This window comes from Vigna umbellata, chromosome 4 (assembly GCF_029865625.1).
Source record: "Vigna umbellata cultivar VRB3 chromosome 4, Vumbellata_1.0, whole genome shotgun sequence".
NCBI classification, from domain to species: domain Eukaryota; kingdom Viridiplantae; phylum Streptophyta; class Magnoliopsida; order Fabales; family Fabaceae; genus Vigna; species Vigna umbellata.
Genome location: NC_142168.1, coordinates 123,786 through 149,405, shown reverse-complemented (window position 1 = coordinate 149,405; position 25,620 = coordinate 123,786). Strand labels below are relative to the sequence as shown.

Below are 25,620 nucleotides of genomic sequence, written 5' to 3'. Positions count from 1 at the left end.
TTATGCTGGCAGAATACTGACGTAAGAAACTAAAATCACAAAATACCTTTAAAGGGGCTTTTACTGTCTTTTAAATTGCCTTAGTTTACTAGTAGTATTTGGGTCTTGTATAGATTTTCAAACCTATATATTATAGTCTTGGCTACTTTCTTCAAGGCATTGGTTAAGAAATAAATAATGAAATATTTTTATGGAAAAATTTAAATTATATGATCTTACATTCTATTTATTTATTTATTCTTCGGAGGAATTGGAAGTTATAATACTATTGTCTTTTGTACCAAAATATAATTAAGATATTATCGAAAACAAGTTTTATTGTGCAGCAGAAAAGAAATGTCCGTCTACTGACGTTTTTGAGATTGTCTCAATGAGAATTTGTTATATGGATGCAAATTTTCGAAATTCAATAAATAAATGTTATGGGTTATTTTTGTTCAAGGTAGGAATATTATAATTATGAATTTAAATTTGTTAAGTTTCTTATATATTAACAAAATGCATTCTCCATAATCAATTTCTAAAACTAAATTAAAGTATAAGTTTTATTTTTTATAATTATAAAAACATAAATTTTATTCATAAGTAAAGAAAAATTCATATACTTTTGTAACGAATTTGGTGTTTAAGATATTTCAGTATAATTAAAATGGAATTTTAAATGCTTTTCTAAATAAAAGTTTGTAAGAAATTAAAAAAATGAACAACTACTTAAAATCTTAAAAAAACGAATAATTGGTAAAACTTTTAAAAAGTTAGAAGTAAGCAAATAAGTAAATAATTTGAAAGTGGAGAACACTAAAAATAAAAAGTAAATGTAAAAGGAAAATAAGTAATAACAAGAAATTAAAAATACAATATAAACAAATGGGTAGAAAATTTAATAGTTGAGGAAGATAAATGACAAGAGGTTACTAAAGAATTTTTTTTATAAAGAAAGCGGTAAATTTCGGTAATTAATGATATCATTCAAATTATTTTATTTGCCACTGATCACTCTTAATTTTAACTAATAAAGTCTTTATGAAGGTGTTAACAGTTACAAATTTTATATGAATTTATACTGTATATGATTACAAGTCCACTTGTCACTTTTATGGGATTAACATGTCCAAGTTATAACTTTTGATGTTCCACATCTTTATTTGACAACTCAATCAATCAATTGCATAAATCCTCTTTTAACATATTTCTGATTGATAACTTAAGGACCTTTTTTCTGTTCTTTTCCAACTTAAATATTACTCTCTTGCTAAAAAAAACTTGCTCTAAACCAATGACTATTCTATTAACACCTAATTTATTACTTAGGTTGCTTAAGAATTTGAAAAGTCTAATAAGACAAATTTAAACATATTTTTTTAAAAAATTTGTTTTATTGGAGACCTCATGCAAATGATACTAAAAACAAAATTTAAAAATATTTTATTCTTAGATATCTAAAGTAAAATTCTTAAATATTTTAAAAATATTAACACCAAATTTTCTTTTGTGATCTTTTTTCTTTTAGAAGTCTAAAACAAGGACTTTCCTGTTTGGGCATTCAGCTTGCTCTCTTCTACCTCTTTGGTGTTGATATGACCTAATATTATTTCAAACTTTTACTTAACTCTAAGAATGGAAGATCACACACACTTTAGAATGTTGCATACTGTTGCTAATTAAATATTGTGCAAATATATGCAAGATAATATGAAACCCAACTATTCGAAGCTTGATGTTTGCTTAGAATAATTTGTTTTCAAATATGAATAATTTTAGAACAATGTTTAAATAATTAATTTCCTTATAAAAATGAGCGTATTAGAAGCTGGGTATGTGTGTTAAGTATTATGATCAAATATAAACTTAATATTTCTCCTTTTGTAAAACAAACTTTTGTGGTCATTGCTTTTTAGTGCAAACACTAATTGATTACAATTGAAGAACATTATATTTTCTTTCTTGACTCTTTAGAAATTACAATTTCATAGGACATAGGTTCATGGTTATAACAAGATAGGACACAGGTTCATGGTTATAACATGATAACATGTTATATAAGAGAATGATTTGTGTATATTTGTTATCATAAAAACTTGGGTTAAATATGTTTTTAGTCCCTAAACTATTGGTTGTTTCTGGTTTTCGTCCCTCTTTCAAAGTAAGGTAGAATTTGGTCCTCATTATTTTCAAAACGTTCGTTTTAGTCCTCGGAATTTTGGTTTTAGTCCTCATTTCTTGCTAAATGAGGACCAAAATTTTAAACAGTGTTTAGTTTTCGAGGACTAAAACGAACGTTTCAAAAAGAATGAGGACCAAATTGTACCTTACTTTGAAAGAGGGACGAAAACCAGAAACGGCCAATAGTTTAGGGACTAAAAACATATTTAACCCTAAAAACTTTATCCAATCAAAGATAGTCTAAAGATTCTACAAAACAGTATACATAGAACTGTCATTTGAGTCCTAGTTTATAGACCGATCCTAACTTTCTCTAAAATCAAGTTATATATTTTTTTTAAATCTAAATTCCAAAGCCACACATAAAATAGGTTGAGAGTGTTAGGGTGGTACTGATTTCTCAAAACTAAATTTTAGTTCATTTTTAATGCATTTTTAATTATTTCTTTCATTTGTTTTTTTCCAATAATTTTTAAGTTTAGCATGATATTTTACTAATATTATTTTTTTTAAAATATAAATAAATACAAATTAGTTTTATAATAGAAAAAAAAAGTTTTGGTAAGTCATTTTTTATAAGTTGAAAATGCAATTATAAAATCACATTTTCTTTTAATTCTTTTGTGTTTTAAATCTTTTTATGAATTTATTTTGATAAACTATTTAAAAAAGATTATATAGAAATAAGTTTTTAACTTTGACATCTAAAATATAAATTTACAAAGAAATGATTTTTTCTAAAGATAATCATCTATAAAAAAAAATCAAATAAGTTATTGTTTTTACAAAATAGTGTTAATATAACATAAACATTTTTTTATATCAAAATTAAATAAAAATACACAATTTTAAAAAATTAAAAAAAACTAAATTACATAATATTCAGGAATACATTACCCATGAATATAATTAAGATATAGCATTAGTTAAATCAATATTAATTTAATCACAAAACTTTTGAATATTATTATAAATATATTATTAAGAATAAAATAAAATAATCAACATGTTAAAAAAAACTCGATAACAGTTGAAAAACTGTTATTTTAATACTTAAAATTGACCTTAAAGACAACCTTTATGACTTAGAAACTAGCTTGGAATCATGCTTTTACTTATGTTTTTGAAATAAGAGAGTTATATGGGTTTTGTGCTTGGTTTCTCTTGTTTTTGCAGGTTTTAAGATGAATTGGATGAAAGAAGTGAAGTAGGAAGAAATTGGAATCAGAAAAGGAAGTGAAAAGTGCACAAAAAGAGAAGACGCGAGTGCCGCTTAACGGAAATTACCGCTGAGCAGTGTTTTTGAGGTCCCGTAGTCACTGCTGAGGGAAAAAAATGCAGCTGAGGGGCAAAACTGAAGACGTGCACTTACCGCTGAGCGCCATTTTTATGGGCTTGGGCTTACTTTTCTGTAATTTTTAGAATAATATATAAGGGTTTAGTAGACTTAGGTCAATCATCTTTGGCTGGAACGAAGTAGAAACACACTCTTTCACCCCTTGGAGGAGGATTTTGGATGCTAAGGCTCCTTTATCAACTTTCTAGGGTTCTATCTTTCATTCTTTTATTGCTTTTAATCTACTTTCACCGTGAATATGGTGAACTAAACCTTTCTTGTTGTTGGGGGAATCAATGTAATCCTTTGAAACTCTCATGTATTGAATTTGTTCTTTAATATATATGCTTTCTTTCATTAATTGTTAGGGTTTTTCCTTTTTGCTCAATGCATGTTTTGTTTAACTCATTCTATTGCATGATTATTGATTTTGTCGATATGGACACATACGGAAAAATCTAGATCTGAGAAATCTCTCCCAATAATAGTATAAACATAGACATATGAATATGATGGTTGGTTGCCTTTAAGCTTATGTGCTTTTTAATGCATGAGTAATTGCTAAGGAGACAAAACATTATAAACTAGTGATTGTGATTAGGCTTTCTTCGTAATTTAGAGAGTGGCATTAACATTAATGATGAAAGATCAATTCTTGAATACATGAGAGTGGATAGGATGAAATTGATAAACCCCAAGAACATACTCATCATATATTTCAATTCACGTGTTTTGCTTCTTCTTTCTCATTGATCAATACATGCATTCATATTTACTTTTTAGTATTTGCATTTGAAATCTCAAAGAATTAGTTTTACAAGTATTAGATAATCAACAAATTACTTAACTGTCTAGGCCGAGTCCTTTGGAAAAACGATACTTGGTCTTACTAGTTTTATTACTTGATACGATTCGGTTACACTTGTCGAGGGATAACAATGACTAACCTTAGTCCATATAACTTTATAAATATTTGTCGTGTGGTCTTTTTAATATACCATTTAAATTTTATTCATAAGTGAAATGACAAAGTCTTATGAGATGAACTAATTTAATCAGTCCAAAATATATAGATTGATTTAAGACGTGCATAAGTAGAAAGTTCATCCAACCAAATAACAATCTTATGTAGAATGTAATTTTTCATTCAAAAGCATATTTGTTCAATTTATAAGTAATTAATTCATCTTATTTTGGGCTCAAATTTATAGTCTCATTTCTCACTTCTATCATATATTTATATTTTATGCAATTTTTTGAAAATTTTTGAAAATTTTCTAAACATTAATTTTATTTGTATTTTTCTAGTGTAATTTTTTTTAACTTATCCAACTTTTTGTTATTGATTTGTCCATAATTTTCTTTTTATGTTTCGAGTAGTCGAGAATTATACCTTCACACTTTGTGTCACTTATCTTGGTATATATTGTTTATTTTTCTCAATGTCTTATCAAATCTTTCTCTTTAAAGTCGTCCAAGTCCGAGGGGGTGGTACTTGTTAAAGATACAAAGTCAATTTTTCAATTATACCAATAAGTTATCACAGTTAAGATTTAAATGTCCAATAAATGCAATAGCCTACCTTCTTACCTTACTTTTGTATTTACAGGTTTTGAAGCAGATTTTTTTTTATTAAAGTTGGCTCCTAAGCATGTTTTTACCTTTTTAATCAAAACATGGATTCTTTAATGTGCAAAATATTGAACGGTTTACCAGTCAGTTGATGACTGTTTGGCTAACATTGTTTTGGGATTCCAGGTTGGCTTTTCATGTGGTTGATCGATTCGAGATGCGTAGACTGTATAGACTGATCGATCTGTATAGTACACATATACCCCAAGTCTAAGTCGAAAATAATTGGTAAAGGAACTTATAAGTTCTGATATACGCAGGGATGCGATGTGGCTTTCAAAATGATTTTGGCACTGCCTTTTGAAAATGTAACCATTATTAATAAAAGAGAGTTTTTGTTCCCGGGAGGAAGTTACATTTTATATATTATTTTTGCTAACATTTGTTGCATTGAATTCTTTATTTACAAAGACTTTAAAATAAATATACGATTTGTTAGATTTTGATACCTATATTTCTATGATTCTTAGAAGTTCAGACAAATTTACTATTTTTTTTAAAGAATCCTAGAATTTGATTTTCCTTGTATTAATTTGTACTTTGTAGTTGAACTTATACACTTGATTTGAGCCTATGATTAGGCTCACTTTTATTTCAGTTTTCAGAATCTATATTAGACTAATAAATAGATAAAGTTCATTTGACAAAAACTTTCAAAGTTTCAGTTTTTCATCCTCTCTCTTTTCTCTTTATTTTCACTTTTGTCTTTCCTGTTGCATTTCTAATATTAAGTAATGGAAAATTGGATCTCTAGGATCAATTAAAAAAACAAAATCAAACAAGCCTACTTAAGTTTTTCATCGATTTTTCTTCATTCGTAGTTTGTTTTTCTCTTCTCTGATCTTGATTTCTGAAATTAGAATTCAAATTAAGAATAAATTAAATCTTTATTTGATAAGTTAATACAAATTAGATTTAACAATATTGAGATTTAATTCTTATAAATTATTTTAGTTGAATCAGTTAATTATTTAAATTTAGATTGAATATTTAGAAAACTATAATTTTCAAATTATTGTGTGAATTGTGATTGATTCGTTTTTCATCTTGTTAATTTTCAAATTTAGTTTCTTATTCTGTTTTACAATTGAAATCTCTAAATCTTCAATTTAATTTATACAAAAATATTAAAGACTAAGTACAATTTAATATGTGTTCTTCGATAGTGTTCTCCAAGAATAGACTAAGTTGTGTTTTGTATTTCAAAAATTTTAGAAAAATAAAAATTTAATTTCCAGAGCGAAAATTAAAAATATTTAATCATATAACAACTTATAAATGATATAGGGAGAATGTTCTATATTTGTAAAAGCTTCACTCTCCAAACTATAATTAAATAATGATTTATTTGTATAATTTCAGTCTTATTTATAGTTCATATGTAGTTTCATCTATTAAAAGTAGTTTAGATAACAATAACCAACTGAATGAACAATCCATTTGCAAAGGAAAATCATGCAAATGATTAGGTTGTATGAGTCTTGTGTAATATTGTATACTAGGATTATATACAATTACTCAATATCTACTTTTAATTTCCTTTACTCACTACCTAGTTTTCTCTCTACTTTCATACTTCTTTTTAAGGTTTCTTCTACATTTCGAGCAAATTCAGACTCAACAATTTTAATCATTTCTATTTCTATTTTAGATTCTAATTGATTTCTTCCTGTCTTTAATATAGTTGCTTTCTAATATTGTAATTCAGTTTTTTTTGCACTTTATTTCTTTTTTATGACTTTCTAGATTTCTTGGTTAATTTTCTAATTTTCTTCTTAGTGTTAATTTGTTTCTTGATTTCTTGGTTGAGATTTATTTTTTAATTTTTATGTTCTTAAAGTGTAATTGACATTGTTTGGTGAAACTGTTTCAATCACATATATTTGAATTGAATTTAAGATTACGTGTCATTGCTTTTCTTGAATTAAATTAACTTTAACTTGAATAGAAAACATTGAACAAGACTCAGGAGAAAATTAAATTATCCAATGTTACTTTCTATAAATTTTAATCATATACATTATAATAATATTTACTTTATGGTATTGTCTATTACAATTTTATTTTTAAAAACGGTTAATTTTCATAGATTTTAATCATAATTTTATATATTTTAGAGTTTTATTTATCATGGATTTGTTTTCAAAGACGTCTCAACAAAATAAAAGAAATATTTAGTGAAACTATTAGATATAATAAAAATAATTTATATTTTCTGATAGGAAATATGATTTCTTTTTGCTTGTGTTGAAAATATAAAATTAAAGATATAACATCACAAATTATATATTTCATTGTTTACGTCATCATATAAACACGCTATATATAGTTTTAATGCATGCATGAATATGATCACTATATATTGGGATGGATTGCACTTAATTTAACATATTGTATTTAAATGATTAATTAATTTAAGCAATACGATTATTATCAATGATTAATCTTATAATTAAAAAAAAAGTATATTGTAATATTTTTCTTTATTAACTATGTTAGAGTTGTTAGATCATTTAATCATATTTACTTATAGAAAATTTTATGTAAACATGAATGCTTATTAAAATTAATTAAAGATAGGCATACACATATTTAAATAGATAATAAATATGTAACAAAAGAAAACATGTTATCATAAAATCAATTGTATTATCTAATAATAGACCGAGTCGTAATAATTCTAATGACAAATTCTAAGTTTTTATAGAAAACTTAAAAATATAAATACCACTTCTAAGTTTTTATTCAAAAAATATAAATATTAATTACATTGTCAGACTACTTAAAATATCATAATGATATTTCTTTTATTCCTAGCCCATCTTATCATATGTGCACATAAATATACTAGTCCCATATTAAACAATACATAATATCTTTTTAAAAGTGAATTTCCGTAAGAAGAAAAGAATAAGATAAATACACTAACTCCATTAAAATGAATCCCAAAATTACATAAACAAGAGAAAAGTTATCCATGTTTTATTTTGTAATGCCGAAAGAGATAGCTTTACAAGTTAGGTAATCCCCACTTTATTTTTTAAAAGTTATTCTATTATTTGTACTACAACATCAAATTTGGATAGAGTATTCGGAAGTTAGGGTAGACTTATAATTAAAATTTCCATAATTAAAAATTAGAAGAAAAAAAGGACGTTGAAGTTGTAAAATATATGTATATACAATAAATATTAAATATTGGCTACATCAATTATTTGTAACCACTATGAAAACTCATTAAGATATATTTAGAATAAGATTTGATAAAATTAATTTCAACCATATTATAATTAAGAAAAGGAACCGACATTTATATATGTATATATACATTTTTTAATTATAATGCTTCCATTATTTCTTTTTTTGTCTTCTTACGTTTTCTCTTTTATACGGCATGCAGAAGAAGGAAAAAAGAAAAGATAATTCTGATAACCAAACCTTCCATATTGTCATTGTCTTTGATCACCTAAATACAATTAAATTTCAGTTAGAATGTCACCAAATATGTTGCCACCTCAGCAAGGGAATAAGGTGGTAGAACACCAAAATTAAAATACTAATAAAACTTGTTTAATTAAACTATTTTATTGTTATTTATTATTATTATTATACGATATCAAATCAATTGAAATCATATTATGATAAGGTCTTATCCCAAATGGAAAACCCTCTAACTACCAAAGTCAAACTACATTAGTACATAGTTCACCAACTGAATGATGCTTGCACCAGAAATCAACAATAAATCACCATGCTTTCTTCTCATTGGTTACCAATACAGTTCGACTTCTTCCCCAACTCACATCACATCCATCCATAATGTTATTTCATGTAATTGACGGTCAAGATTTTATGTGTTATTAAGATATTCTTTTTTTCTTATTATTATTATTTAAAATAATAATTGTTGATGGGAGTAGAAGTTACACCATTTTTGTTACCTTTTCTTGCTTCTGTCGTATTTGCTATTTTTATATTTGTTATCATATCTTGCAGTTCACGTTTTCATAGGAAAAATTTACGTTATCGTAGGAAAAATTAATTTTTTTATATATAGATACAGATGAAAAGTCAACTAAGATCTCATTTTTAAGAAAATAGGTCATAAATCAAATATGTAAAATAATTTTATAATATCAATCGATTATAAATTATTATAAAAAGTAATTAACTTTTAAAATAATTATATTGGAAGTCATAATAATAATAAAAAATAAAATAATAATAATAATAATAATAATAATAATAATAATAATAATAATGACGATGATTTTTATTAGTTAATAATGTAAAATGTCATTGCATAATAACCTTTGAATCATTTCATTTTATACTTGCACTGAAATGTTGAGTTTGTAAAACCCATAAATTATTTGTTTTTATTTTTAAAATGACACTTGAATTAGAAGATAAGGGAGAAAAATTGAATGATTCAATTTGGAATGATTTAAATATATTACTTAGAGATGCAAAAGAGTATTCTAGGCATCAATAATAAGGTACTGACTGAATTATGTGGAATTGAAGTAAGGAGACATTTCATAATCAAGACAAAGACTTAAAGGCTGTCATACCAAATCACTTATTGCTAAAGGCTAATATATCAACTCAGTGACGCCATGGACTTGCTGCTCTGCTTTGCCCTCTCATGAACCTATTGGTGGGGTTCTTCACTGCACAAACAAGATTCAAAAGTATAAATTTTCTCAAGAAACCAATAACAAAGTCTCAGATTCCTGAACAACTCCACCTTGCTAGGAGTTAGTTTATTTTTTGTTGGCCTATCCGTTCCTTTAAACTCTCCAACCAACCCTCAAAAATCAAGAGCAAAATCAAAAGAAAAAACTTTGAAGAAAAGAAACAAACATCACCTATTGAGAATTGAGAAGCCACTCAAATCTTCACCTTCTCTCTCTTTTTCTCCTAGGAGCAAGGAAAAGATCAATTCCAATGGAGGTTTCATGCAGAATTCTGAGAAGATCAATTCACAGTTTTCTTCAAAACTATCATTTTTTCTCATCAACTGTGGCTTTTCTGGCCCTTCCTTTCTCAGCATCAATACTCCTATCACAGGCTTTAGTTCCAGCCTCTTCATCCCTCTTGCCTCAAATACACAGTCACCTAAAGTCTCTCTTTGATGCTGCTGGCTTTCCTTCCTCATCAAAGTTGTTTGCCATTCTCAACCTTAAGGTTTCTCAAACAATCACTTCTTCAATCTTCACCCTTCCTTTCACTCTCACATTTCTTCTCATTGCAAAAGCATCCGTAATTCAATCTCTAAATCAACACAAACCGAGTTTTCCTCCTTCCTTCACTTCCACCCTATACCATTACAAGCCTCTCCTCCTGACCTATATCTACAATTCTTTCTTTATTCTCTCTGCAAATGCATCTTGCTTTTGTCTCCTGTTTTTGGCCTTCACCTTTGCTGAAGGATTTGGTTACTCTTCACCAAGTAGCACACGTTTGATGTCAGCTGCAGCTGCAGTTCTCTTCTCTGTGATCCTTGCCAATGCATTAGTGATCTGCAACATGGCACTCACTGTATCTGGCATGGAGAAACATAAGGGGTTCATGGCAATTCTGAAGGCCTGTGTTATGCTAAGGGGAAAGACATCAATGGCTTTGTTCCTGGCACTGCCTGCCAATGTTGGCCTTGCAGCCATTGAGGCCTTGTTCCAGTTCAGGGTTGTAAGAGCCTATCACAGTTATGGAATGTCATCATGGCCTTTTACGGTTTTAGAAGGCATTTTGATTGCTTACTTGTACTCACTTTTCATCATAATTGACACAATTGTCAGCTGCATGTTTTACAAATTCTGCAAGATGGGGTTGAGGGGTGATCATGAAGACAAGATGTTTTCGATGATTGATTTCCCGACAGAGGAGGACAGTTGTGGTTACATGGTATTCAAGAATTTTGAAGAACTACCTTAAGTAACATAAGGTAACATATCTTTGTAATAAATTTGGCCTAAGGTTTTTCTTATGCTTCACAAAAGGGAAGGAACTCAAGTTATTTAAACAGTCTTGCATGCTTTTGAAAAATTCATTCATGTTACTCGAACCAAGTCGAGCAACTTCCGAAGGCATAAAGGTTTTCAACAGAGGAACCTCAGCTCAGCTATGTGAAAAAGCTAGAAGCTGAAGATTGATTCACCATTTTATTTTTATGTCTTTCTTTTATGCTGTTAAAATCTGTCTTCCTTTTATTCCAACTCTCTACCTTGTATATTTATTGGCAATATTTTACTTGTGAATAATACGAAAGCTGCTGTTTGTTTCCTTGCGTTTTGTAACGTGTTTGATAGATGAATATGAATAATCACATCTTAAAGGGTCACACATTTTATTATTGCTGAGGTTTCCAGCATAATTACTTTTAGAATCCCATGAAAGACAAATTATAGTCTAGCTGTTTAGGATTTGCATGAGTTGTGGATCCCATGAAGAATATGTTCATTCTACATCAGCTCAAGCCTCTAAATTATTTCTCAAAATGTATGCATGACAGCATATTAGTGTAAACCAATGAATGATAGGGTGCTGGTATTAGTATATTGTTTTCCCAAGTACATCTGTCATCATTGAATGGAAGCAAGCCCCGACAAATCATGATATATGGACGCCAAACCACGGAACCTACTTTTAATTACAGAAAAAAACTGAATTGCTTCTATAAAGTTCAACTGAAATTTAGTGTTTTTAAACCGAACTTTGTAGATATTTCCAACTTTTTCACCAGTTGGTCATGGCATCAATGTTGAGAAACAGAGGAAATGCAAATGCTGGGGAATTTTCTATTCCAAAATCAGGATCCGTCAATTCGCCTAATCGGCCAAACCTTGAGAGGCATGGGAAAAATTACTGTTTTGATTGGTCATTCTAGAGGGTGGAAGCATTGTCTCATTTTTTTGGTTTGTATAGATTGGAAAGCGAGAATTAAAAAGTTATAACTCATTCCATGAGAAATTTTTCTGAACTATAGAATGAAAATTTTGTTGCATTCCATTATAAAACATTCAAACAATGGAATGACATTTTTATTCATATCCATCCTATTCCATTGTATTTCTCTATATTTGATTCCATGTCATTCTCCACCTCTAACTCAGACAAAGTAAACTACGATAACAAAGTTAATACTTACCTTTTCCACCATTCCTATTTATCTGCACAATTAATATCAGTGAAGTTAAAGCGTGGAAGTCACTACTAAGAATATAATCTGTGCACCATGTGAATTTGATAAGCATATTTTTAGTGATTCTAGCAGCACCTATTGGGCTATATCTTAATATTTTCTTTCCTAGATGGGCGACAATCAAGTTATTTTAGCAACTTTATTCTGCTATATCTCAAGTAAAAGATTCTGAATGTCCAAACCAAATGAAGTCTCAAAATGTATGACAAAATGGCGTCACAAATGGAAAATGTCTCTCAGCAGATGCAAATATAGCTTTCAGTGAGGTACCTTCCCAGGCAAGACAATTAAATGGCTATCGGATCAGTGAATTTGAAGAGTGTCTTTTATCAAATGTGTGCACACATTCCAACCCTGGGATAACCGAATGCAACAAGAAGCTTTTTCACTAATATGTATTGCATTACAAAAGATAACTGAAACTAGGATTCCTATCTCAGGCTTGTCATACAATTACAATATAGAGACCTTATTTCTAATTCTTTTCTTTTCTTAACCTGACAGCTTACAACATGCTCTTGGGGTGTCTACTAAAATCTATATTAAAAGGAAGAAGGGAAGCTACTTTCTATTTTACATGAGAAGAATTGAATCCCAGAGATGAGGGTTCAAACTTTGTACAAGGTTTTTTCATGGTTCGACATAGGCTTTAGTGATGGAAAAATGCCAAATGAATGATAAAAACCAAAGCCTGGTCTACTCTAGCAGAAGCATGGCGGACTTCAAAATTTCTTATTAAATCTTAAGATCAGATCCATTATCATGGCATTCACTGGATTCCGATGATTCTCAAGTGATCAGAGAAGCATTCATGCTCGGTCTAGATTGGCCTTTCCCGAGTATTCTTCTGTGAATGATCAACAAAAATTTGATTCAAGATGTCATCAATGAATCCACTCCCAAGACTTTTCTGTATGTTCATAGATGGAAAGAATGTGCCATTTCACTTCATTAGATCACCTTGAAAGGCTAATTGTCACACCAAGATCTCCCAAGTGGGCTACTTAACTCAAAATCGGAAGCAGTCCCCTTACTACCCACTGGTAGATCTCTGCTCTTTAGCTTCAGAATGACGTTGGTGGAAATGAGCAGACAAGTCTTCAACTATCTTTGCCCTCTTTCTACTGAAGTGAATACCCTTAGTCTTCTACACTTCAGCCACCTTCTCAACTTTCTTCTTCATCTTTTCCACTCTTCCTTATGAAGTTAATGCCTTTAGCCTTCTCCATTTCAGCCTCTTTATCAGCTTTCTTTTTCTCTAACACTGTTTGTTTGTAATTCTCTTCATGTGCCTTCAGAAACAACCTTGTGAAATTCAAGAGAGTTGCAGTAACTACAAACCAAAGAAAAAAAACAATAACATGTTAGCTTCAGTGTTATAAAATAAATGATAGAACATGTCACTTCTTTATGCCAAACAACAAATCAAGAATGATGAAACTACAGTGTGTCCTCCTTTCCTTTTCTACTCTCCTCTCTCATCCTCTGCTTTTCTGTTCCACCATGAACAAGAATAAAGTATTAACACTAAACCAACCTTGCTCGAAAGGACAGCGGGCAGGGTCCTCACCAAAATATAGGGCAAGTGCATCTGCATTTCTTCCCTGTACAAAAATAAATTGCACAATCTGTATGTTGCCTTATACATATATATAATCAACCAAAAGATGGCTAAGCACATTACCACCACAGAATATAGGTTTGTTACAGATGCCACCTCTGACCCTGCAACAGCAATGAATTCCTTCGATGTCTGAATTAAAAAAGTGATATAAGATATTACGATTGAGAAAGAGGAGAGACATTTTAGAATTTATGTATACATAAATTTTATTATTTCTGAAGAGTAAATACAAGTATATAAAGCAATCTAACTAACTGATCTGAAACAAAGCTAACTGATCTGAAAGAAACATAACAGAATACAAGAGAACACTTAACTTCTCGTTGTTAACACAGATGTATTACTCATGGTCTGACACAAATCTACATCTGAAAATCTTGCTTAAGACACTCATGGTTTTGATAATAATAATAATAATAAATAATATTATGTTTTGGTTGTCTAACAAAGTTACTTGGAATGTTGTAGATTACTCAAATTCATAAAACTAATTGTAGGTCTTAGACAAACTCTGGAGAAGAGTTAGTCTCATACAAAGATCAAAAGAAAATATCACAAGAGGATAGATCAATATGATAAGCCTAGTTTAAGGAAACATCAGACGCAAGGAAGATAGAAGCAAGTCATACTGAAGATCTGGACTCAACATTTGAAGATCAAACAAAGTCACTCAAAAGTGTTGGAAGCAAGTATTACAAGCCTAGATGAGTCTAAAGAAGCGTGGGACGCAAGCTACTACCTAGATCAAGACGCCTTTGAATTCAATAACTGACATATATATGTGGACTTCACTGGACGCTTATGAAAATGCAAGGTTGTCGAATCTAAAAGAAAGTCGGCTCACTCTTCCCTAAGAATATTCTGACACACGCACACCTAATTTCTGAGTCTGTATGTTCATTTTCGTGCTGTCAGAAGAGTAGATGTAGCTACAGAGAAAAAGATTGTCCTTTACCATGGCACAGAGGGTAACAGTGGGATTTTCTAGTGTAAAGTCAAACACATTCTTCGAAGGTGTGATACAAGGACAAGCAGAAACACACAAGTCATAACGGTCCTTCTAGGACATCGATAAAAAGAAGCAAAGCCATGCAGAATAGTTGATGAAAAACAAGATATAAAAGTCTTAGGTGACTTTGCATGCAAAGAAAAGATTCATAACTTCTAAGTGCTTAGTTTTTAGAGTGCATCTTATATAGAATACTTGTGCATTTTATGAATCCTTCACTTGATGAAGTTAAGACTCTAGAAGCAAAGAATGTACATTTGTATTATCCTCTTTAGTGAGAGTCTTCCTTACAAAAATAACTTTATTATTGTATAGACTAGAGAGACCTTTACACACTTATTTTGGAAATACTTTGTGTACTCCGTGCTTAATCTCAGAAGGAGATTAGCAAACCAGCATTATGATTTAAGTTTAAACGCATAACTTTCTCTGCATTGAATTGTGATCTTCAAATGATATAATGAAGAATTAAGAATACTAATCACCTTACGAAAAACTTCAGTCACTGGGCCATCGTTTTCAGATGCAGCCAGCTCCTGTTTGACCTTTTCTAATCCCCTGATGATTGCTTGCATTTCTTCTGCTAATGACTTCAATTGTATCTGCAAGATCACGAATTTATGATCCCTATTCATTGCAATCACGTAAATAATAGTAACAGTTATCCAGTACAAACATCATTCTCTTTTCCTTAAAAGTGCAAATATCCCTGGGTTGATAGCCCTCTAAGGTTTTAATTTTCAGCAACCAACCTACTTAAACTTTCAACACCTAGTTGTATTTATCAAGTGGTACCTAGAACTAAAAGTTAGTACCCATTCAATAGGGACTTTTGTTGATCTTGATTGATTCAACAAGTGTGGCCCTGCACGAACTTTCTTGATTTTGTGAATATGGGAAATTGCAATTTCATCCATGGTTTCTAAATTTGCACATTTTTTGCTTGAGGGCTATTTTCTTCAAAGTTTAAAAGGATTAATTTCCAAATTGAAATTACAGTGGATATTTATCAAAGGGCAAAGTTGAAGGATGCTAATTTAGGACTTTTACATTTAGGTCAGCATTTTCCCACCCCAATTTAAGTCCAACTGCTTTTCCCTCATAATTTCCAGTCTAAAGTAAAGTACTTCGAATTCAACGTGGCATTTGCAAAGTCCAATGTGAGTGTTTGGAAAATAAAAAAGAATTAGCTGCTAAAAGTTGTGATTTTTGTCTCCTAGTCGTACAGTTGCTTTGACCATGATTGAAACTTTAAGCAAGTTACATAATGGATTGACTCATCGTATTACCCACATGGTATGCAGGTGTATTTAAAATTATGGAAGGGTGCATTGCAAGATGTAATTGAAAAAGGAAGGATTTTTTTTTTTAACAAATAAGGGGTAAAATGTAAAACTGGACCAATAAATCAGGGTAACAAGGTAAGGCAAAGCTTTGTTCTTCTGTATATAAAGAACCAAAAGCTAAGTTGTTACCTTAGTGGCTGCTTCCAAGCTAATAAGGTCAAGGTGAAAATCAAGGAGTCCAGGAAACCTTTCAGCTAGGACCTGGAATTTAAATAGAAGAAATCTGAAAGTTAAACCGCCAAATAATATGTTCATCTAAATCAAGTGAGACTACTACCTTGCAAAGAAAATGCATGAGTGTCATTTTACTATTTGAAGCACGAGTGTCAGTTAGTTTTAAGAGACTGTCTAACTTGAATCCAACAGCAGATCCTGTACAAAATGGAAACATTTCACACTCATGTTGTATATGAGAACAGATATAAAAAAAAAAAGTAAATTATTTTCTACTGACTTATTACGGGCTAATTATTATCTAATTTTAAAAATACAGAGAAGTACACCATATATATTTCCCCTAACCAGATGAGAATGACAATAAAAACATTTCTGTTACTAAAGAAAACATACCCCTTGCTGTTCCTTGATTCAATGTATTACCCAAATAAAGAATTTTCTTCATGATCTCCTTTAGTTTGAATGAGTTTCGGACCTAAGGCCAAGATAAAAAAAAGTAAGTGGTTTTAAAAAGAAAAAAACAAGGAAGGTACATCTATTAGATTCATAAGCAAAGTACCTCTTCACAAGCAGAGTTGACTGTGTGTAAACTCTTCTTAAATTCTGTAATCTGCAGAGTGAAAATAAGATGCTCAAGAAACCAGATCCACAACAAAATCAGAAAATTATTGCAGCTAACAGCAAACCTGAGTCCCAAACTGAATTTTGAAAGAGAATACTCTAAGTTTTGACTCCACTCTTGGCACTTTCATCAGCTCTAAAAAATACTGAAATATAAACCAATATATATGAGAATATTACACATACACAGTTTAATTAAAAGAGATCAAAAGAATTTGTTTATAATCCATGTCTCAACAATAGAGGAATGTGCCACAATGTGGTGCCACAGACTTAAAAATGAAAAGATAAAATACAGGGTTTGCATCCATAACCCAAAGAATGTCACAAACCTCCGAGTAGGGGTGAATATTTTTTAGCAGTGTTCTGCAATTATTTAGTTTCATAAATTCGCATTCCATTAATTCTTTCCTTAAAATAAACCTGCTTCTCTTGTTATGGTGGTTTGGCTACTCAATTTCTTTACTTTTCACCTTACTTCTAAATTTTAGTAATAGCAACGACTTCCAAACAAATCACAAATAGCACCAGATAGTTTCATCCTTATCACTTCTAACTTTCCTTTAATCAAATCGGAGTATAAGTAGTTTATCCTGTCATTACTACACTATAGGAAAGCTGTACTTTCAAGACAGCTTCGTGCTTCTACTATATACATCAATACCGATAACGGATAAAACAATAGACCTAATAAATAACAAACTTTATTAAGATAAACTCTAACTCATGAATATGATACTATATTAAGAAGTGGACTATAAATCTAACCTCACAAAACTGACTTGTAAGGTGAGGTTTGACCTCACATATACACGTAAACTGTTAGCAAAATGACACTCACTTAGAATTATCTGAATTTTCTTCTGTGTGCATTCGTATCACGTGAACATCACATTTTAAAGGACAAACATTTGGCCTTTCATCTCCAAGCCATAGTGTTTCCAATTATAACAAAAAAACACAACACTGTAATAACCATAAATATAAAAAATAACATACTAACTTCCTGACTCTTGCTCTCCTAATATATTAAACATTACCACTCACAATAACTATCTAATAATTCATAAATTTTAGTTTATTCTAACACAAATTGGCCTTATCTCTAGTCGATGTAGGACTTCCAACATTGAGTGAGATAGACCCTTCAGTTTTATTTGAATGGGTTGCAGGGATATTGAATGGATTTTCAAGAGTTTTTCAAGAACCTTAAGACGTACCCCCATTTATAATACATGATCACACACCATTGTATTGAAAGAAGAGGCTGAAATTCCAAACATTTGACCCTAAAGGTATCCCCACTGCCATATCAAAATATAGAGTTAGTGATAATGTTGAGATCTGGTGTTATTAAGTTTGAGTTCCTACTCAAGCCCATTATTTTGGTTAAGAAAATAGATGAAAGTTGGCGGTTTGGTGTTGATTACATGTCATTGAATAAAATAACTATACCGGATAAATTCCCTACATCGGTAATTGATGAGTTGTCGGATGACTTGGGGGTGCTGCTTTATTTTCTTAGATATGAAATTTGTGTACCACCAAATTAGGATGAAGGAAAATGACACTCCTAGAACTGCACATCCTCTCAGTTGCTCAAGAAGGACAGTATTTCTTTGCAGCAACAAGCTCAAGTTGCATTTGATTCACTCAGGAAAAGAATGGCAGAGTTACCCATCTTAATAGTTCTATACTTTTTAAACATTAATTGATGACACAAATGCTACTAATAGAGATTTGGGTGCAGTTGTATTCAGAATCCAAGTATGAGTCTAAGTCTCATATTAGATAAAAATAAAAAAATTGAACACTATATAAGAAAGAAGATCCATAAACCTATTGCCTTATTAGGTGGTGAAGATATTGAGTCCAGTCACATACCAGATTCTATTGTAAACCAGAATTATAAATAGGGTTGATTGTTCTGTGAGAAAGATATATGAAGAAGTGTGAGTTTTTGTGTATCCTATACAATCTCTTAAGAGTTGTGAGTGAGTGATCCGGAAATAAGATCCGTGAGTGGAAGAACTGTGCAAATAGTGCAGGGCTGAAGCGTGGCTAGTGCTTAAAAGAGAAATGAGTCGGTGAGGGGAATAAAAGAATAGAAAAGTTTCTTACAACCAGTTAAAACTAACCCCGGATAGCAAATCCATCCAGTCTTTCATTTATCCCTCTTGAAGAAAGCATTAGTTCCTTCAGTTGCTCCAAAACTACTGCCTAGTATGTTAGCAGTAGACCTGGAGCTACAAGTTCAACCAGCACCAGTGGTGGCAGCCAGAAACAGTGCCTCTGGAACAGCAGAAGCATTGATTCATTGGCAAGATCTTCCAAACTTTGAAGCCACGTGGGAATCAGAAGATGTAATTAAAGCGCAGTTTCCACATTTTCACCTTGAGAACAAGGTGAAACTGTTGGGGTGTTCGCTGTAGGCCTCCCATTAAGTGGACCTATACTAGGAGGATGCCCAATAATACAATTGTGCCGGAATCTATGTAATTAATAGAGAGATAGAAGGAGAGTGGGGACAATTGGATCAATGGGGATATTGGTTGGGAGAGTCTCGGATGTCGAAATCCTATTGAAATTGTACTCTTCTTTCTTTCTTTGTACTTTTGACTCTTGTTCTTTCATCTCTATTTTGGAACGTTTCCCTGGAGAACATCATCAGTAGTATTGGATATTTTTACAGCAACCTTTGCTTAGAACAAAACCAGTCTATAAGCTTCATGCATCATAGAAATCCCGCATAATTTTCTGAGCTCACATTATACTTTTCTCAAGTACTATATAATATTATGGCTTAAATAAATCATTCACAAACCTTTTCACACTTCCCCAAATTCTCCTTATCACCGGTGTATCCCTATATAGTCATAACCAAATTGAATGAAAATTAGAAACGCAAGAAAATTATAATGAAAGGTAGCAACTCATTATAAGAGAAATTTCTAGAAATGAAAACCTTTAATTGTTAATAAAGAGGCAAGAATCACGTATAAATTTGTTAAGCTTCACCTTTAAAAGCTCTATCTCCTCTTTGGTTGGACAAAATTTAATGAGATTTTCCACCTGATCAACATCTAACACTGAATCATCCATAGCCAGTACTGCAGCCTGGATATGAATTTCGTCATGCAAAACCGTAAATTGAATAAGTTACAGTCAAGAGATTTAGCTTGATACTTTTGCAGATATATAATAAGGCAAGAAACTGTTTCCAAGAACATCTATTATCAAAAGCAGATATACAGTACAAGATTCTACTCTCTACAAGACTTGACTTACACTTTTTTTGGCACTTTATTGTGCAACCTTCTGTACCACAAGGCATGGCCAGTCTTTTGGATAGATATAGTAACACTTTCTTTTGAGCTTGAGAGACATACTTTTTAATCATCAATAAAGCATTTATCAATTTCATGCACAAAGCTGCCACATGTCTTGCTATACTTGCATTCATAAAATTACATTCTATGTTTCATGGAAAAAGAATACCATTGTTACTATGATATGCTTTAATGTGAAATCTTAGCTTGCATGATTATAGTTTTAAAATGCTCGCATGAATTAAGAAATTTCGAAGTATCAACTTACCATCATATCAGGAAGAGGCATCTTAACCTTTGTGAGCATAATTTCAGTATTATTGGCCCTCCTTAGGTCAATCTACAATCAATCAGAAAAAACTTATTGGTATGATACTAGGAAAATACTAAATGAACATTATATCAATAATTTTGAATAAATACTTTAACAGCCAAAGAAATGCACACTGCACTTGTGCAATATTTGAATTGGAATTTCCAGAAAATGGAAGAGACAGTAATGACAACATATCACAGTTATGTTGCCAAGATAGTCATTCATTCTTGACATAACAAAACGAATTACTGAAACGATTTCTTTGTGAACAAATTACTGAGCATACAAAACAATGGAACTAAATTCCAATTGTAATATAATGAATCCATGAACATCAGCAACCTTTGTTGTGAAGTACAAAGGCAAGACTACCTTAGCCAAGGTTTATTTCAAAAATCAAATTTCAAGAACATTCATATAGAAGCATACCAAGTGGATTTTGTCAGCTTTAGATCCAACAGATTTGCGCCGCCCGCCAGGTTTACCATCTGAATCAGCAGGTTTTGGAACATTTGCAGAAAAAAGCTTCTCTATCTCTGAAACGTCAAACTCTTGTGTTCTAAGAATTTAAAACCAATCATTAAAACATGAAGAGTTGAAAGCAGGCATTAGAGAATTGAAATGAATCAATAATAGGCAAGTTAAATTACATTTGAAGCTCTCCACGTCTTTGTAGTTCATCCCATAAACTTCCTTGCAATGCCCTTGTTACCTTACTCCAATGCAGAGGCTTTAAGGAGGATTTCCGAGTTCCCATGGCACCAGCCCCAGTAGGACGTCCAAGTCCCCGACCTTTCCCTCTTGTATCAGTTCCAATTGGTGAAGGAAAAGGAGCACCACCAAGAGGTACATGGGGAGAATGAGCAAGAGTAGCTCGCGTTCCAGTAGGAGGTTGGCCTCGACCACCTAAAGGTGGTGGAGGAGCTGTGCCTCCAGGCATTGTTGTTGGTGGTGGTCCACGATTTGGTGGAGGTGGAGGAGGTGGAGCTCTGGACAGTGAAGAAGATGACGGTGGAGGTGGTGCTCTACTGGATGGAGGGAGCGGTGGTGGAGGAGGTGAACCTCTGGATAAAGAAGGAGGAGGAGGTGGCGGTGGTGGAGCAGCACTTAAAGGAGGAGGAGGTGGTGGTGCTGGTGGAGCAGTACCTAAAGGAGGCGGAGGAAGTGGTGTAGATTTACTTAAAGGAGGTGAAGGATAATGTGGTGGTCGGGGTGCAGGAGGTGGAGCTTTAAACGTTGTTGGAGAGATTGAGGTAGAAGGAAGCGAAGGTTCATTTGTAGACTGCAAAGGAGGGGGAGGAGGAGGTGGTGGTGGTGGTGCTAGTGAAACTTTTGATGGAATTACACCATTTGCAATGGGAGGAGAAGGAGGTCCAACAGATTTCCAATGGGTATTTTGTCCAAAAATTGGAGGTGGAGGAGGAGGTGGAGGTGGATGAAGTTGTAACATTTGATCATAGCTCTGTTGTGGTGCTTGATTAGCTAACTGAAGAGATGTCTCTTTGACTGGACAGTTTGAGCCTATTTCAGGTACAGCGTCTGAAGAAATTGAGTTATCACCATCACAGCTTTTCAGGTCGTTTATCGTGTCCATAAAAGCAATTACTTCAGAGACATGAGAACTAGAAGTAGAGTTTCCTTTTGCATCAATGATTTCCTTGTTTTCAGAGGTAACATATGACAATGTTAGTGGTGAACTATTGTTCCTTGATGGTGGATGTGAGAAATTAATGGAATCTTGAAGAGAACCCTTACTAGAAGGAACCGATCTAGTTGTTACATTGGGTTTTGCATAATTTGCCTGAAAACCATGCGGTTCTTGCATGGGCTTTGAGTTTGAAGGAAGTTGTTTCTTTTCAGAAGAAATAAGTAATTTATCAGATTTTGGTCTGGAAATATCAAGCACCTGCAGCCCTAGTTCTGATTCTAAGTCTTGTTCCGTTTTGTTGTTATCTTCGCCATATTTGTTTTGCTTAACTGCTAATTTATCAAGAGCATTCAGAGTGACTTCCTTTGTCATAAAAGTTACTCCATAATCCACTCCAATATCTTTGACAGCATGAGTATCTAAAACCACCCCCTTGTCAAGCTTGTACCTCCCATCATCAACCTGTTGGTTAATCCCATCATCTAACACGGAATCCAGAAAAGTATGAGGATCTGAATACTCTTTCCAGATCTCTTTATGACTTCCATCATCCACTCCACTGTCATGAACCATTGGAAAATCGTAATCTCCCTTACCTTCCAGTACATCAATTACACTGCTGAAGATCTCTTCAGCTTCATAGAATTCCTCAGCCTCAGGTGAAGCACATTCTGTGTCACTCGCATCGACTGTGTTTAGATTAGGCATAACAGCATCAGCGTCCAAAAAAAGCACCTGATATACAGATACAACTGTGTTCAACTGCTATTGCTTCAGAAAACAACTGACAAGGAAAACAACAACTTACCTCAAATTTGAAGTCCTTGGGGAACTGATCCTTTGCATCCCACTGAATATCAATTTCATCGCGGCTCAGCGTCAATATATTTGACCGTACAAACGCAGTGTGAAACATGACTCTGAACATCACCTCTTCACGAACAAAATCATCACTTAAATGTATGCACTCAAGAACCACATCCCCTTGAACATGACAACGGATGTCAATTTTCACGAGCATACATTCTGCCTGTGGTTAAAACTTCTTAATAGGATATTCTCTCTAATAAACTTCTTAATAGGATATTCTCTCTAATAAACTCACAATCAATTATGAATAGCACGGATATTGTATCTAATTAACTCACTGAATAACGACTTAAAAATCTAAGTCACCTGCAAGTAGTGGCGAACATGATTTTGGCCCATTGAAGTGGAGGAAAGAAGCTTAGAACTTCGGTTGGAAGGTTTTGAAGGGTCTGGACCATAGACACGCACAACCGGTCTGCATCCTTTTCCTCTGTCAAACAGAGGAAGGACCCTGAGAATAATGCAATCTAAATATAAGGGTGTTTCTGATGGAGGCCATCGAGAACCCAAATGCCTCCTGGAAATGTACTGAAGATATCTCAAATGAGAAGGTTGTGGATTCAAAGGGGATAGAAGGTGGAGAAGTTCTTTGGGTGCTTGCTTGTACACCATTTCAAGAGTTTTGTGTTCCCCGTTGTACTGTTTCCTGTACAACAGAAGACCAGCTAGCATAAACGCAAGTACAGGCCAACCACCCCTTTCACAGTGCATTAAAAGCACGTTTTGTTGGCTCTCCAAGGACAACCAGCTCTCACTTGACCGAAGGAAGTGGTGAATCATCTCCAGAGGCAAAAGGGGACAACCCTCATATTGCCGAGGGTACTCCATAACTGTCATCTCGTACTGAGACATTATGTCTGAAATTCGACTGCGCCTATCCCCTTCTCTGAAATTGAACACCATGAAAGAAGCATCCGGATAGTGATCCTGTAGCTGAGCCACGACCCCCCCAACATAAACCTTGTACTCCTCTTCCTCCAACACATTCTTGGAGAAGCAACAATCAAAAACTGCATAAACAGTCAAGTATTACACAAAAATTCATTCTGACACTAAACAGAAACAACTGTTACTGCAAGACACAACAACAACTATAATCTCAGTAACAACAAGCAAGGTTCTAAACGAGGGGCTCCAAACACGATTCAGGATACAACTTCAAGATTTAGTAATTACAATCACATTGCAACTCCAGTGGTGACAACATTTGTGTGTAATTTTTCACAATACGAAGAATTCTGCCAAAACTGTGACTGCAACTACATCATAAAACCTTGAGGACGAGTACAAAAGTCTCACTCAAAACACATCTTCCACACAAAATCAACATTCCTTTCTGGAGTTTCTACTTAAAAATCCTCTGCTGACGAATCGCTACAGAGACTACTATTTTATTCAAGTCACTCCAAATCCAACCCTCTCGTTCCACATTTTTGTTACATCTTGAATAACCCTTACCCCAAACACCCTCCCAAACCTGAAAAACATGACCAACAGGAATAGACCAAACCCAATGGCACAGAAAACCCAGAAACAGAAACAGAGTTCACATTGTCACTGCATTACCATAAACCCACTTGAAAAAAAATTCAGAAACCGAGGTCAAAACTCAGCCATCAGTCACAAGAACTATGCTTCAATTCACAAGAACAATAATTACAAATGTAAAGTAGACATGGTTAAAGAAAAAGGTGTAAGTAAGTAGGTAAAGTAAGAAAAAAGGAAGTGAATGTGAGAGAGAGAGAGAGAGAGAGAGAGAGAGAAAGAGAGACACCATAGAGTCTGTCGGAGATCTCGAGGAGGTGATCGGGTGGTTTCCGGTAAAAGAACCTTCGGAAAAGAGCCATGGGAATGGGATGTACTTCTGAGTATGAAAAATGTGTTACTTTCGACTTGGTTGGGTTGGAACTGGGCCATGCATGCGGCTTTGCTTTTGGTTTCGGTAAGTTATAGTTAAATTAAAGGAAGGATTTTTTTTATAGTAAGTAAACTCATCCATCATCATCATCATCAACACCAACACCATTACAATATCATTCATCAACGTCAAATCATTTCTTTGAGTCTTTCTCACGAAAACCATCTTCATCCATTTCCCGCATATATGTATATATAGGTATAGATATCCTACGATAATTCTACAGCATCATGCGTTCGTAGTTCCTGGCAAGGTCTTCTCTTTATGTGACAAGGTGATATAATCCGTAAAGCTAAAAAGCTTCTCTTTTTCTTTTTTTTATGAAATAATATTTACGTACTTTTTCTTTGCATGAAATATTTGGATAAAGTTGCCCTTTTGTTTAGAAATAAGAACTATTTGATACAGCAGTGAAGAATTTTTCGTT

At 32.5% G+C, this 25,620-nt stretch overlaps 2 protein-coding genes across 2 annotated transcripts; one reads left to right on the top strand and one right to left on the bottom strand.

Moving 5' to 3' along the window:
- Nucleotides 1-9,716: 9,716 nt before the first annotated feature.
- On the top strand, nt 9,717-11,416 carry LOC148198881 (uncharacterized). Its single transcript, XM_088112064.1, has one exon. The coding sequence runs from the start codon at nt 10,082-10,084 to the stop codon at nt 11,066-11,068; it is 987 nt and encodes a 328-aa protein (XP_087968190.1). The 5' UTR covers nt 9,717-10,081; the 3' UTR covers nt 11,069-11,416.
- A 1,287-nt stretch (nt 11,417-12,703) lies between these two features.
- On the bottom strand, nt 12,704-25,333 carry LOC124820270 (formin-like protein 20). The gene is made up of 17 exons (XM_088113265.1): nt 25,050-25,333; nt 23,582-24,285; nt 23,214-23,435; nt 21,408-23,140; nt 21,187-21,316; nt 20,710-20,781; nt 20,131-20,229; nt 19,937-19,978; nt 17,178-17,258; nt 17,051-17,101; nt 16,885-16,966; nt 16,592-16,686; nt 16,444-16,515; nt 15,454-15,570; nt 14,020-14,088; nt 13,873-13,939; nt 12,704-13,668 (listed from the first exon to the last, which is right to left on the bottom strand). Exons 1-17 carry the CDS (start codon nt 25,120-25,122, stop codon nt 13,502-13,504), a joined length of 3,876 nt encoding a protein of 1,291 aa, XP_087969391.1. The 5' UTR covers nt 25,123-25,333; the 3' UTR covers nt 12,704-13,501.
- Between the last annotated feature and the right edge of the window lie 287 nt (nt 25,334-25,620).